The sequence below is a fragment of the Elgaria multicarinata genome, chromosome 3 (genome assembly GCF_023053635.1).
Source record: "Elgaria multicarinata webbii isolate HBS135686 ecotype San Diego chromosome 3, rElgMul1.1.pri, whole genome shotgun sequence".
Taxonomy (NCBI): domain Eukaryota; kingdom Metazoa; phylum Chordata; class Lepidosauria; order Squamata; family Anguidae; genus Elgaria; species Elgaria multicarinata.
Genome location: NC_086173.1, coordinates 149,273,907 through 149,287,046, shown reverse-complemented (window position 1 = coordinate 149,287,046; position 13,140 = coordinate 149,273,907). Strand labels below are relative to the sequence as shown.

Below are 13,140 nucleotides of genomic sequence, written 5' to 3'. Positions count from 1 at the left end.
CAAGTTACAGGAAGCCAGATTCTGGCAGGACATCAGGAAAAACCTCCTGACTGTTAGAGCAGTATGACAATGGAACCAATGACCTAGGGAGGTGGTGGGCTCTCCCACACTAGAGGCCTTCAAGAGGCAGCTGGATAAACATGTGTCAGGGATGCTTGAAGGTGGATTCCTGCATTGAGCAGGGAGTTGGACTCGATGGCCTTATACGCCCCTTCCAACTCCACTATTCTATGATTCTATGAAGCAATACACATGATCGTCTAAAAAGGAAAGGAAAGGAACCTCTCATGCAAGCACTGAGTCATTACTGAATCTTGGAGGGATGCCAGCTTTCGCTGACGTTTTCTTGGCAGGCCTTATAGCGGGGTGGTTTGCCGTTGCCTTCCCCGGCCGTTATTCCCTTTCCCCCAGCTAGCTGGGTACTCATTTTACCGACCTCCGGAGGATGGAAGGCTGAGTCAACCCGAGCCAGCTGCCTGAAACCAGCTTCCGCTGGGATCGAACTCAGGCCGTGGGGAGAGTTTCAGCTGCAGAAACTGCTGCTTTACCGCTCTGCACCACACAAGGCTCTTGATCGTCTAAAGGGCACCCCAATAAGACCAGGATCTAAAACTGGGACAAGCAACCTGGCGCCCTCCAGATGTTTTTGACTACAACTCCCATTTGCCCCAGTCAGCATGGCCAATAGTCAGGGAGTATGGGAGTTGTATTCCAAAACATCAGGCGACATTGGGTTGCCTACCCCTGTTCTAAAGTTACCTGGCTGCCCCTCAGAGGGCACCAGCCCCAAAGCCCTCCCGTCCCTACAAGGCCACCTTCCATCTTACTTGCAGGCTGTTCGGATACTCCTCGGCACTGCGATGCAGAAGGACGCTGCTCTTCTGGCCGAGCCGGGCATAGATGCAATTAGCGGCCGGGTCATCAGGCACCGTCAGTGTTTCATAGTGGTGATCGGTTAACTGCTCCATGGTCTTCAGGGAAAGGAGAGGGAGAAATGGGAGTTATTGGAGGGAGAAATGGGAGGCACTGGGAGCTCTACACTCTGGCACGCCATCCTGGGCCAAACTAGTCCCTCTGGTCAATGCTGTGTAGTGACCCTGGACAGAGATTGATGGGTGAAGGGTGCTTCTTTGGGCTGGAGAGGGGATGGACCTAAGAACCTTATGGCTCCTTTCACCAGGGGATCCCTTAGGTGATTCTAGGTGTTACCTTCATGGCTTTCTTGGCAACATCGCTGCTGCCTATAACGACTGTGTCAGATCCAGCCATGCTGCAGAAGCTGCGGAGGTGCAACGTGCCCGTTACGGGAACGGTAGACACAGCAAAATCCTGCACAGAGAGACGACATTGAGGATCATCTGCAGAAGTCCAAGCAGTTACAACCAAGAGTTCCCCCCCTTCCTTTCCTTCCATCCAGTACAGCATTCTGACGATGACCTCCAGCCTTCCCCAGTTGCATTCCCTCCAGATGTGCTGGACTTCAGCTCACATCATTCCCAGCCAGGAGTTATAGTTCAACACATCTGATCTAAAGTATCATCTCCTAGAAGAGGAATGGTCTTTGGTACAGGAACCAAAGGAGAAGGGCAGCAGGTAGGGGTGAGAAAGAAGCTGGAGTTTCTAAAAAAAAAAAAGCTTTTTACAGGGAAATGCCACCATGAGGTGATCCTGCTCTGCAATTTTATTTTTGGAAGCTATCTTTTTATACCTTGACTCCACACCGGGCGAAACTGATATACAAGCTCAAGGATGTCTACCGCCAGAAAAAACAACAACAACATTTTGATGGCTTCAATCTATGTCACATTGTGTGGGTGTATTTGATAGGAACACTCAACCTAAGAAGAATTAGAGGGAAATATAGCTTTATGGTTTCCCTACTGGGCGGGGGGGGGGGGGGGGCGGGGGGGGAAGCAGTCGCCCTTAGAAGAAGAGTCAACAGGCAGTTCATTTCCCCACCCCACCTCCAGTAGGGAAGTTCTTAACCCACTGGAAGAACTTTGTGATGAGAAGATGGATTTGGATAGGGAACACGGGCCCTTAGAACCAGGATTTCTGAGCTCTCTGCAAGCAGGTTACCTGGATTTCCTCTCTCCCCTGCAGTTCCTCCTCCCCAGATGTACTCTGCAGGGTTGGGCGACACTGTGGGACCTAGTTACTTGAAGGACTGCCTTCACCCATATCAGCCCTCCCTCACTTTAAAATCAGAAAGAGAGGCCTTTCTCATTTGCCCACCTGCGAAGAGAATTAGATGGGTGACCACACGGGAGAGGGCCTTCTCTGCGGTGGCCCCAAACCTCTGGAACAAATTATTATTATTATTATTATTATTATTATTATTTATTTATTTATTTATTTATATAGCACCATCGATGTACATGGTGCTGTACAGATTACACAGTAAATAGCAAGACCCTGCCGCATAGGCTTACAATCCCATTGGAGGTCTGCCATGCACCATCCTTGCCATTTACCATCCTTGCCATGGTAAAATATTTTACCATGGCCTTCCCATGATGGGTATTGTTATTGTTGTTTTTGCTGCTATTGTTGTTTCTGCTGGTTTTATTGTTAGTTTTGTTGTTTTAATTGCTGTTTCATTGCAATCATGCTTTTATTGCTTTTAATAGTTTTAACATTTTATTGCTGTTAATGTTTTGTGTATTTTATTGTTGTAAGCTGCCTTGTGAGGGCCCCTGCCCTGAAAGGAGGCCAAGAAATGTTTTAAATAAATAAAATAAAAATAAATGTGGAGCCCTATTAAGCCAGGGTTCCCAGTCACATGGCGCAATGGATGATGATGATTTTATTTATTACATTTCTATATTGCTCCACAGCAGAAGCTCTCTAAGCGATTTACAAAGATTAAAACTTTAAAAACCGCATGCAGAATTTAAAAACACACCACATTACACACAGAGACAACATACATCTAAAAACAACTTTCAGCAATCAGCCAAACCATATAAACAAATCTGCGATAGCTTAAAAACTCATCACATGCTGCTAAATGCCAGGGAAAAGAGAAAAGTCTTGACCTGGTACCAAAAAGATAGCAATGTTGGTGCCAGGCGGGCCTCGTTGGGGAGATCATTCCATAATTGGTGGGGAGGGGTGACCACCCAGAAGGCCCTCCTCCTTGTTGCCATCTTCAGCCAAATGCACTTACATCCAGACCTTCCCGATCAATGTGCTAAGGTCAGGAATGGAGTGGGCAGGGCGGAGCACATGTCCCTTCCTTCCTCCATGGTTATACTGAAATCCTCTGTGGTGAATGCCTGAAGTAGGCCAGTGTTGCACATGAAATGAGTGCCCACCAAAGGACATCCACACCCATCCTGGGGTCCTCCAGATGCTTTGGGCTATAATTCCTATCATCCCTGATCATGGCCCAACTTGGCTGGGTCTGATAGGAGTTGGATTCCAAAGCATCTGGAGAATACCAGGTTGGAGGAGGCTGCCTTAAAGAGCGCCCCAGAATCTACTGCCTTGGCCCCAGGCATGCAGGTGGACACCCTTGGTGGACCAGTCAAAGAGTTCCCCAAAGGCAGAAAGCCTGGGAAGGGCTGCGTTAATATACTGCTGTGTAAGAACAATTTTAAAAGTTGACTTGATTCTTAGTATGGAGGATGAGCAAAGGGGAAGAAGAATAAGAGGACAATAGTAGTGCTGGGCCGAAAATTTCAACTATTCCATTTTGGACATTTTGTGGAGGGTGAAGGGAATGTGAAAATTGGGGCGAAAGAGGCTGGGAGTGGTGAGAACTTCAGAGAATTTTTCTCTTTGGGGAGGGGGACAGGATTTCCACATATCTTTTTAAATGTATCCAGTGGTTGAAGGGTCTTCTTCCTTTCTAATTTTTTTTTTAAAACAACCCCAGCATTTTCAGGAGCCCAGGAGTTCTTCCTGAATGCTTACTAGTGAGGGCGAGGTCACGTGACCCCCAACAGGCATTCACTATGAACTGCAGGGCTCCTCCAAATGCTGGAGGAAGGGGGTGTTTTTATGAAAAAATAAAAAGTAGGAAGAAGTCCCCTCAGTAACCAGCTACATTTAAAAAAGGTATGTGGAAACTCTGTCCCCCTCCCAACAGAGAAAATTCTCAGAATTCCCCCCCCCCCCCCGCAAAAGAGGCAGAAAAAATAATGCCTCTTTCGCAGGGAGAGAGAAAGTTCCCAAAAACAGGGGGCAGGATTCGGCCCAGCACTAGACAATACACACAACACCAGATGGGTAGGAGCCTTCAGAGGAGAGGAGTGTGCACTTCTAAGATGCCAGCTCACCCTGAATGTATCAGCAACCATCTCTGCTCCTCGGTGATTAGTCCACTTGGAAATGCCCACGAAGAATTCCCGACCTGTCAAAGGCATTAAGAAGATGAAGCAGAACAGAGCCCTCAACCCTTTAAGACATCAAGGCGCAAACTCTCCCCAGGCCTAGCCAATAAGCCTGCATAAACAAAGTGGAATCTCATTACAACAGGACATAAGGATTTCTTGCTCAGCAGCTGGCTGACATCAGGAGATGGACCCTCCATCTGCAAGCCCCTCCCCTCCTCTAGAAGCCCCGCCCCCTGAGAGCATTTTTGTCTCTGTGCAGAGAGAGGCAGGGGTTTCGCCGGTCCTGTGCCTTCCCCCATTGGAGAGGGCAGAGAGTGGGGCAAAGCACTTGGTGGGAGCAGCATATTAAGTAAGCAGCATCCCTGTTATCTCCGATTGGGAATCCCCGTTATCTCCAATTGGAGATAGCAGCAAGGATTCGTCACCCTGCCCGCTTCCCATGCCCCTGGTAGCCTCCAAGGGGTGGGGCTTTAGGGAGGGGGGCAGACCTCGCCTGAGATCTTGTGGGGTGGATGGGTCACCCTGGATGAGCCAAACCAGCCTGCGGGCTGGACGTTTGCTATCCCTGCCCCGGAATGAGGACTATCCCTCCAGTGAAGTGGTCACTTACCTGTGAAAAGTACATCACTTCCATCCAGGGTGGCTCCCTCATCTGTCACTTCTACCACACGTAGTTTTAGCTCCTCCAAGACCTTCTTGACACTGCTGATCTGGGAGAAAGAGATGGACATTTTGCCATTGGAAGGGGGGGCGCTCTTATATCACTTATTGTCATGTATCCCCTTTCCTTCGTTTCTCTTCAGGTAACTCTCAAACTCAGCTTCCAAGAATCAGCTTCCCACCGAAGCACTACCAGATAGGCTTCAGAGGCCTACGCTTAGGGGCAGTGCACAAAATAGTCACCGCATGGAACCCTCTATAACCAGCACTCTATGGTGGCTGCCTCAAGAGTCAAGTTTTTCGCATTCAGGGGCTCACCAAGCTGGTTTACTGCATATCACCACAAAACACAAACAGTTTATGGCACATAGAAATAACTGCCACAGCGAGCAAACTGAAGTGACTTCCACTTAGCAGGCATTTCATACACACTGGCATATAGGGCCCACAGTCAAAGGAACTTACCGTATTACTTCGATTGTAAGACACCATCAATTGTAAGATGCACACTAATTTCAGTACCACCAACAGGAAAAAAAAAACCTAAGACACACCCGCGATTCTAAGACGCACCCCGTTTTTAGAGATGTTTATATGGGGGGAAAAGTGCGTCTTAGAATCAAAGAAATAGGGTAATCTGAATTATCAAGGTGACCCAAACAGGACTATCCTCATGGTTCATCATTATTATGAAGATGCAAAACCTCTGGATGTCACTAATCACTACCATTCTTTTTTATATGGTAAGATCAATGTACACAGTTCTTTGCAAAAGAACATAAGCTAAGAAGGAGAGATCACTGCTCCAAGGAGCTTACATATTCATATTTTCACAGGGGGTGTGTTTTATGTGCGACAACAGAGGGGTTGCGAGAGACCAGAGTTAATGAAGGATGGAGGTGTGAACTACTCCCGTTACACCTACCCTGCCTTCATTTTGGCTGTGGAGAAGAGGAATAAAAGGGTTAGGCCAAGAATGAAGAAGGCAGCAAAGGAAACAGAGAGCAGCACATCAACCTCAGCAGAAGGCTTTTAAAAAGCCTTCATTGGTCCGTTTACATCAGTTGCCACTGCCTTACTAGGTCAAGGCAGCAGCAGCAGCTACAGCAGGGGGGGCAGTTGGGGGGGCGCACTGATCTCCCCCCACCCCGCCACAAACCTACCAAAGGCTGCACCACGGTTCCACCGTCAAATTTTCCATCGTCAACAAGGAAAATCATGGTGGTAAATGCGAGTGCGAGAGTGGGATGTTGCCCACCTCTGAGCTATGCTAAATGGCTTCTTTATAAACTGGTGGAGAGGATGAATCATAGAATCATAGAACAGTAGAGTTGGAAGGGGCCTACAAGGCCATCGAGTCCAACCCCCTGCTCAATGCAGGAATCCACCCTACAGCATCCCTGACAGATGGTTGTCCAGCTGCCTCTTGACTGCCTCTAGTGTGGGAGAGCCCACAACCTCCCTAGGTAACTGATTCCATTGTCGCACTGCTCTAACAGTCAGGAAGTTTTTCCTGATGTCCAGCCAGAATCTGGCTTCCTGTAACTTGAGCCCATTATTCCGTGTCCTGCACTCTGGGATGATGAGTTGTGCTGTGAACAAGGGGGGCGGGGAGCTTCTTCTACTTCTCCTTTCCTTTTCTGACAGAGGGCAGGACAGAAAGCCAGTCAATGTGTGAAGCCACTTCCTGCCCTACCGCCTGTTCAGAAAATAGATAGTAGGGAGCCCCCACCTCCCTCTCTCTCTCTCTCTCTCTCTCTCTCTCTCTCTCTCACACACACACACACACACACACACACACACACACACACACACACACACAGAGAGAGAGAGAGAGAGAGAGAGAGAGAGAGAGAGAGAGAGAGAGAGAGAGAGAGAGAGAGAGAGAGAGAGAGAATTCCAGACAGGCAAAGATTCTCATCCGTGGGCTGGGTGAGAATGCCAGGCTGTGATCTCGTACACTGGCTTTAAAATGTGTTTACTGCTTGGGCTCAGAGAAATCCAAACAGCCTCCAGGGGAAAAAAACCTGAGTGATATGTATGAACTTTAAATTGATCCATACTTTTGTTTCATCTACGTTCCACAGAGATTCCTGGACTGCTCTTATTTTATTGATGACTCAGAAACCTCTGTCCCTGCCCCCCCCACACACACACACATGAAAATTTTAATTTGATTTATATAGATTTGCTGTACTGTTTGGCTAGCAATATCAAAGCTGCCCTTTGCATTCAATTTGGGCTCTTGCTTGTGGCTACTCCTCTTTCAGCTGTTATCCTTTTTTGTCGTATCTTCAGGTTGGTTTTGTGTTTCAGGTTTTAGCTTGACAGTCTGTTGTATTTTTTTCTTCTTGCATTCGATAGTTGACGTATTATAATTTGTACCATATAAAGAGAGAACGAGAGCTCTTCTATTAAGAAATTATGGGATTCAGATAAAGAGAACTAATCATCACAACCTGGACTGAAGGATACTACACACAAGATTACATTTCGTACACAGATATCACTTCTGTGTAGGGAATTTAATGGATTAGAACTAGATTTAGTTATACTTTAGAGATCCACTGATATAAATGGGATTTAGGATAGCAACGACTTTGAGTAATTGATTTTTTTTAAAGTTACTCATGACTAGGGTGACCATATGAAAAGGAGGACAGGACTCCTGTATCCTTAACAGTTGCATAGAAAGGGAATTTCAGCAGGAGTCATTTGTATATATAGAGAACCTGGTGAAATTCTCTCTTCATCACAACAGTTAAAGTTGCAGGAGCTATACTAGAGTGACCAGATTTAAAAGAGGGCAGGGTACCTGCAACTTTAACTGTTGTGATGAAGAGGAAATTCCACCAGGTTCCCCATATATACAAATGACACCTGCTGAAATTTCCTTTTCCCATTGATTTCAGTGGGTCTGACCTCCTGTATTCTATATACACAGTCATGATACATGCAATGACTGCATGTGTGCCTATTTCGCCCTGCGTACTCACCAAAGGAGCCCATCACCAATCCCTCTGTGTGTACAAAAGGCGAAATACACAGGTACACCCAATGAACATGATTATGTACACACATAGTTTCCAGTCATCTAGAATTCCACCCTTTTGGTTAGCTGCCACAACAGGAGGATGCAGCATATAGGGGATATATTCTACTTCCTATAAAATATCTCTTTTAAGTGCACTCTGCACTGATTATAAGGCACTCAGTATTTGTATGATATTCTGCACCCGCTCCAAAGCATTTTGCCCCTAGATCCTTTTTCAAAAGGTAACTCCGTTCTGTTAAAGGAAAAGGCATTCTGTACATGCTCAGAGACATTGAGCTAGAATTGCTAGAACATTTTAGGAACAAAAAGAGCGGCCGCCTTACCGGCACAGAATTTATCACATGGCAGCAATTCTTAACTAAAAGAACAAGGAGAAATGCATGGGGGAGCTACGTCCTCCTTCACACACGCTCCTATATCCTGTAACGGAGACTGGAGCAGGGAGAAGGCCCACAAGGAGCAGGCAAGGCATGATTCCAATTGCCGTGGCAACCAGTCAGGCGGCCACCTCAGCGCTGCAGAGACAAGGGTGGGATTAATCCCAGAGGCTCCTACAGAGGAACAGATGGGACCAGCTATTGATAGGGTTTAACAAACAGCTAGACATTGCTGCTTGCCTCCCTTTGAAAGCAGGAATCTATTAATTAAGACCAGCGCCTTAATAGCGGGATCCTATACATGTTTACTCAGAAGTAAATCCCACGGTGATCAGTGGGGCGTACTCCCTAGTAAATGTGCCTAGAGTTACATCCTTAGATAATTCAACGAGACGTCTCAGGAGAGCACGCTGCGACAAACTTTGAGAAACTGCTCCCTCCCCCCTCCCGACATAATCCATTAATCTGTCCCAACCTCAATAAAAGCCCGTCAACAAAAGCAAAGTCTAGCCCTCCAGCACAAATGCTACTACTACTGCTACGGGCAAGCTTCAGAGGTGTAAACAATGGGTGATGTGCACAGCCAGGCTTGTCAAGAACCACTTTTTTGGTCACCTATGGTGCTTCAGAATTTGCCTCCAGGCGACCAGACAAAGGTATTTTTGGAAAGTGACAGAGAAGTATCTCCTCAGTTATCGTTCGCAAGACGACTGGTAACTTTGGCAGACTGGTTTTGCAAGGGAGCTCAAGGCACTCTTAAAAACAGTAAACCTTTTAGCCATGCACACAGGTTACCTCATCCCGCCGTGAGGGCACCCACGGCCGTGTGAGAAGCGCCGTGTCGCCCTGTATCACCGCCAGATCCCCCACCAGCGTGGAGCAGGGAAGGCCCTCATCTGCAGCCAGCTCAATCACTTGCAGCCCTAGCTTCTGACGCAGGATGCCCGTGTACACGCCGTACTGTCGGTGAGCCTTGGCCAGGTCCACAGGTTCAGAGCCACCCTCAGACCCTTCCGCCGTAGTCTCTGCCGTGCCAAACGAGGAAGGGATGCAGCGGACGATGGCGTGAGTGTACTTGCCAAAAGAGGAGATGCTGGCCATGGTCTGGAAGGAGAAAGAAAGGAATGTACCATTTAGCAGGCAAACGGGGGCCTTCCTCTCGATCAAGTTTGAGTCACACATCTCAGAATTTCCTAATTCTGTACCTAGAGAAGCAGGAAGGACCACTTCTGGCTCAACAGACATATAATTTGTAGTCAAGCACTGTACTAATTGAGAGCCAGTAAGCGCGCTGAATGGGGACCACTGAGTTCTGGTTTCAAATCCCTGCTCAGCTATAAAGCTCACTGCGACCCTAAGACAGCCATGCCCTCTTAACCTATCCTACCTCACAGGGTTGTTGTGAGGATTAAAGAGGGCAGATCCATCATTAGAGGAAGGGTGGGATATAAATGCAACACAAACATACAAAGCAGCCTTACGCAGGCCACTGATCCATCCAGCCCGCTATTATCTAGTCTGACCAGGAATGGCGCTTCATGCTCTCAAGGCTCAGGTCTTTCCCAGCCCTCTATACCTGGCATCGAACCTGGGGCCTTAAGCATAATGAAACTGCTTTGGCTACTCTGAACCCATGGAATAATTAAATATAAATATAACGTATGCACACACACTTTCTTGGCTTGCACCTATGGAAGTGGATGGCAACTCGCACGAAGGGGATGGGGGATTCTCTCCCTATGAGTGTTGAACTTTAATCCTGTAGGCCAAATCTGGCCTGCCCATGGTTCCAATTTGGGCCCATGGTGTTCCCAAGATGGCCACACCTCCTCCCTTGGCCACGCCCCCTTTCCCCCAACGTACGTGTGTGTGTGTGTGTGTGTGTGTGTGTGTGTGTGTCTCTCTCTCACACACGCACACACATTCTAAAAAGTTGAAATGCCTCTCCAAAGGCCTACTCAGAGCTTCAAGCTAAAATATGCTGGTATTTGGGGCATTTTAGCACCCCCTACACTGCAATGCGCGCCCCCGAGAGCTTCTCCGAAGTGGAATTGGCCTGAAAGAGGTCAAACATCTATACCATCTCCACACCCAGGGATTCCTCAAAAGCTGGGCAAAGGCAAACCTATCTCTCCTTTTTCAGATTGTACAGATAATTAAGCTGGGCTTATAGTTGTGGGTCACTCTCTCTTCCTCCTTTCCTTCAGCGAGAGTGTACTTGTCTTGTGTTGTGGGTGCTAAGTGACATGTCTGGATTCAGGCCTGCGTAGGCCCCTGGCGCAATAGTTCCACCCCTTCCCGACTTCCTGAGAAGCTACTTTCCATCAGCCGAAGGCCAATCAATCACACCAGAGGGAAAGAATGGATTTCTCTTTAGCACCAAACTGATTAGATAATGGTTTCCAAAATGAAGCCAATCAACGGATCGATGCCCTACGCAGGGCGACGAACCACTTCTGCCTGGCACAATCATGCTGGGCGCTGAGCATTCAGCATCTGGAGAGCCTCGCTTTCTTTAGAACGGGCACAAAAGAAACACCGCCGCATGCATTTTTAAACATGTCAGGCTTGCGAAAATAAGTCTCCGGGTACAGCAGGCACGCAAGGCTAGAGAACGTCTCGGAGAAGAGGAGGCTGAGCTGAAATATCCACAGGTCAAGGGGGCAGGACTTCTGCGGCTTGCAGAACTCTTTGCCATTCTCCGTGGCAGCAGGATCAGGATACTTTATGCAAACTATTCAGATCTGCTCTCAGGGCATCTTTTATGCAGACCATAGAAAATCAGCTCTCTTTGGCCCTAGGGTTGGCTACACTTTGCTTCAGAATGCTAATTTGGATGGCTGCAACTCCTTTTGTGGAGTGCAGGGTACACATCACAGGTCCGTTGGAATTTCTCGCCAGTTTTCAGGACTTCTGAATTTCCTGCCCTCGCTTCTGAAGGGAAACCGAGCCCTTCGGAATCTCCCATTGTTCAGTTTTTATTATTCCCAAATTTTGGACAGAGCACCGTGGCTTGGTTTGACAGACTTCCCCAAGCTGGAGCCCTCCACTACAGCTCCCACGACCCCTAGCCATTGACCATGCTGGCTGGGGCTGATGGGAGTAGTAGTCCAAATATTTGGAGGGTGCCAACCTGGGAAAGGGTGCCATGCCTTTCTACGGTCTGTACAAAATTTGCAAATACAAAAATTGGTGCATAGCACCACAGCTTTTAGTTCCATTCCTTCCCATAACAGATCTGCACATGAGCATTAATAAAGACACTGCAAAAACAGAATCTTGATGGGATCATATGCATGATTGCCTTAACATTCCTTGCGAGTGCATTGTTTTCATAGTGCATTCGTGCATATGGGTGTATTGATAGAAAGCTGCAAAAAAAAAAACAATGATAGGAACATCGAAAGTGCCTTATACATCCAGGGTCAATTTCCCTCCAGCACCAGCACCAAATTTGATGCTGACATTTGGCAGCACAGCAGGGGAAGATGCCGATTTCCTTTAAAACGAGACACACAGAGAAAGCATGCCTTCTTTTAAAGCGAAATCATGCTCCCTATTAGATGCTTCTGGGAGTGCGAATTTGCTTTAAAACCAGGGGGTGCTCTCTGCACATGCCTTGCTTTAAAGGGAAATAGGGGTGGGTGGGCAATCCAGGTCAAGAATGTCTGCACGCTGACTGGCAGCGCTCTCCAGAGTTTCAGTCTCCGGGATTGAACCTGGGACCTTCTTGCATGCAAAGCATGTGCTCTATTACTGAGTTACAGCCCTACTCCAGAGCTGATACAACTGTACATATGGTTGCCTCAAGATACTTTTTGTGTAGCGCTTTATGTGCAAGAAGTCAGGTTTGCAGCAGTAAAATCTTTTACAAACACACACACACACACAGAATCTTGATGCAGTCATACATCAAGATTTTTTGCATAATTTTACCAATGCACACGTGCACACCACCAGTATCTTAGGGGAGTGGGGAGAGAAGATGCAAATGAACTGAAATCTGTGATGAACTGCACATGCTCCATTTCTGAAACTAATTTTAGAACTAATCCTCATTAAACTGGGATTCCAGAGGAGCAGAATGCAAGGCAAAACAAACCAGAGGAACAATAAAGGGATAGGAGGAATGTACATTTGTATATCTGGGGACAGAGTCTCTGAATAATAGACCTGCAAATAAATTCAGGCAAGTTACTAGCTCACAATATCGATTCATCTTAAGCACCTGTGGCGTAAAATTCTTTTCCCCATTTTTTCTTTGGGGGGGCGGGGCGGTTTGGGTGAAATTTCCCTGCCTGGTCTTCTAGAGGCGATTCTTATTTGCCACAGGTGAGCAGACAAGAGACCATTACTTGAGTAGGCTAAAAGTTTTGGCTCAAGCTTTCTGCAACTGAATTTATGTTGGTCTGTTGGAGCAAGAGAGCAAAAACTTCTGGGGCTCAGACCAACGGCCTCTACATACACTAAGCTTCTCCTGCTAAGGAGTGCACATCCAGGACTGGGACAGGGTTCCTACAAACACCTCCCATTGTCAGAGGTGGGGACAGCCCACAATAGGGGGTAAAATGATGCCGGAAACCATGGTGGCAAGACCACCATTCATAATTTAACGATGGAAGACCTTTATAGCCTTGCTTGGCTTTAATCCAGGGATACAGAACCTCAGGCCCAGGGTTCCAATCTGCCCCCCCCGGGTCCCCAGAAG

General features: G+C 47.4%; 1 protein-coding gene across 4 annotated transcripts in view; it reads right to left on the bottom strand.

The window, feature by feature from the left end:
* Positions 1–13,140, bottom strand: part of DDAH2 (DDAH family member 2, ADMA-independent) — a 32,640-nt gene that overhangs the window by 2,913 nt on the left and 16,587 nt on the right. For all 4 annotated transcript variants that reach the window (XM_063122319.1, XM_063122322.1, XM_063122320.1 and 1 more), the window contains exons 2-6: positions 9,228–9,536; positions 4,951–5,050; positions 4,284–4,357; positions 1,210–1,329; positions 828–971 (exon numbers count right to left, since the gene is read on the bottom strand). In XM_063122319.1, coding sequence (XP_062978389.1) covers positions 828–971; positions 1,210–1,329; positions 4,284–4,357; positions 4,951–5,050; positions 9,228–9,533 — 744 coding nt within the window. In that variant the 5' untranslated portion in view covers positions 9,534–9,536. The remainder of the gene's footprint in view (positions 1–827; positions 972–1,209; positions 1,330–4,283; positions 4,358–4,950; positions 5,051–9,227; positions 9,537–13,140) is intronic.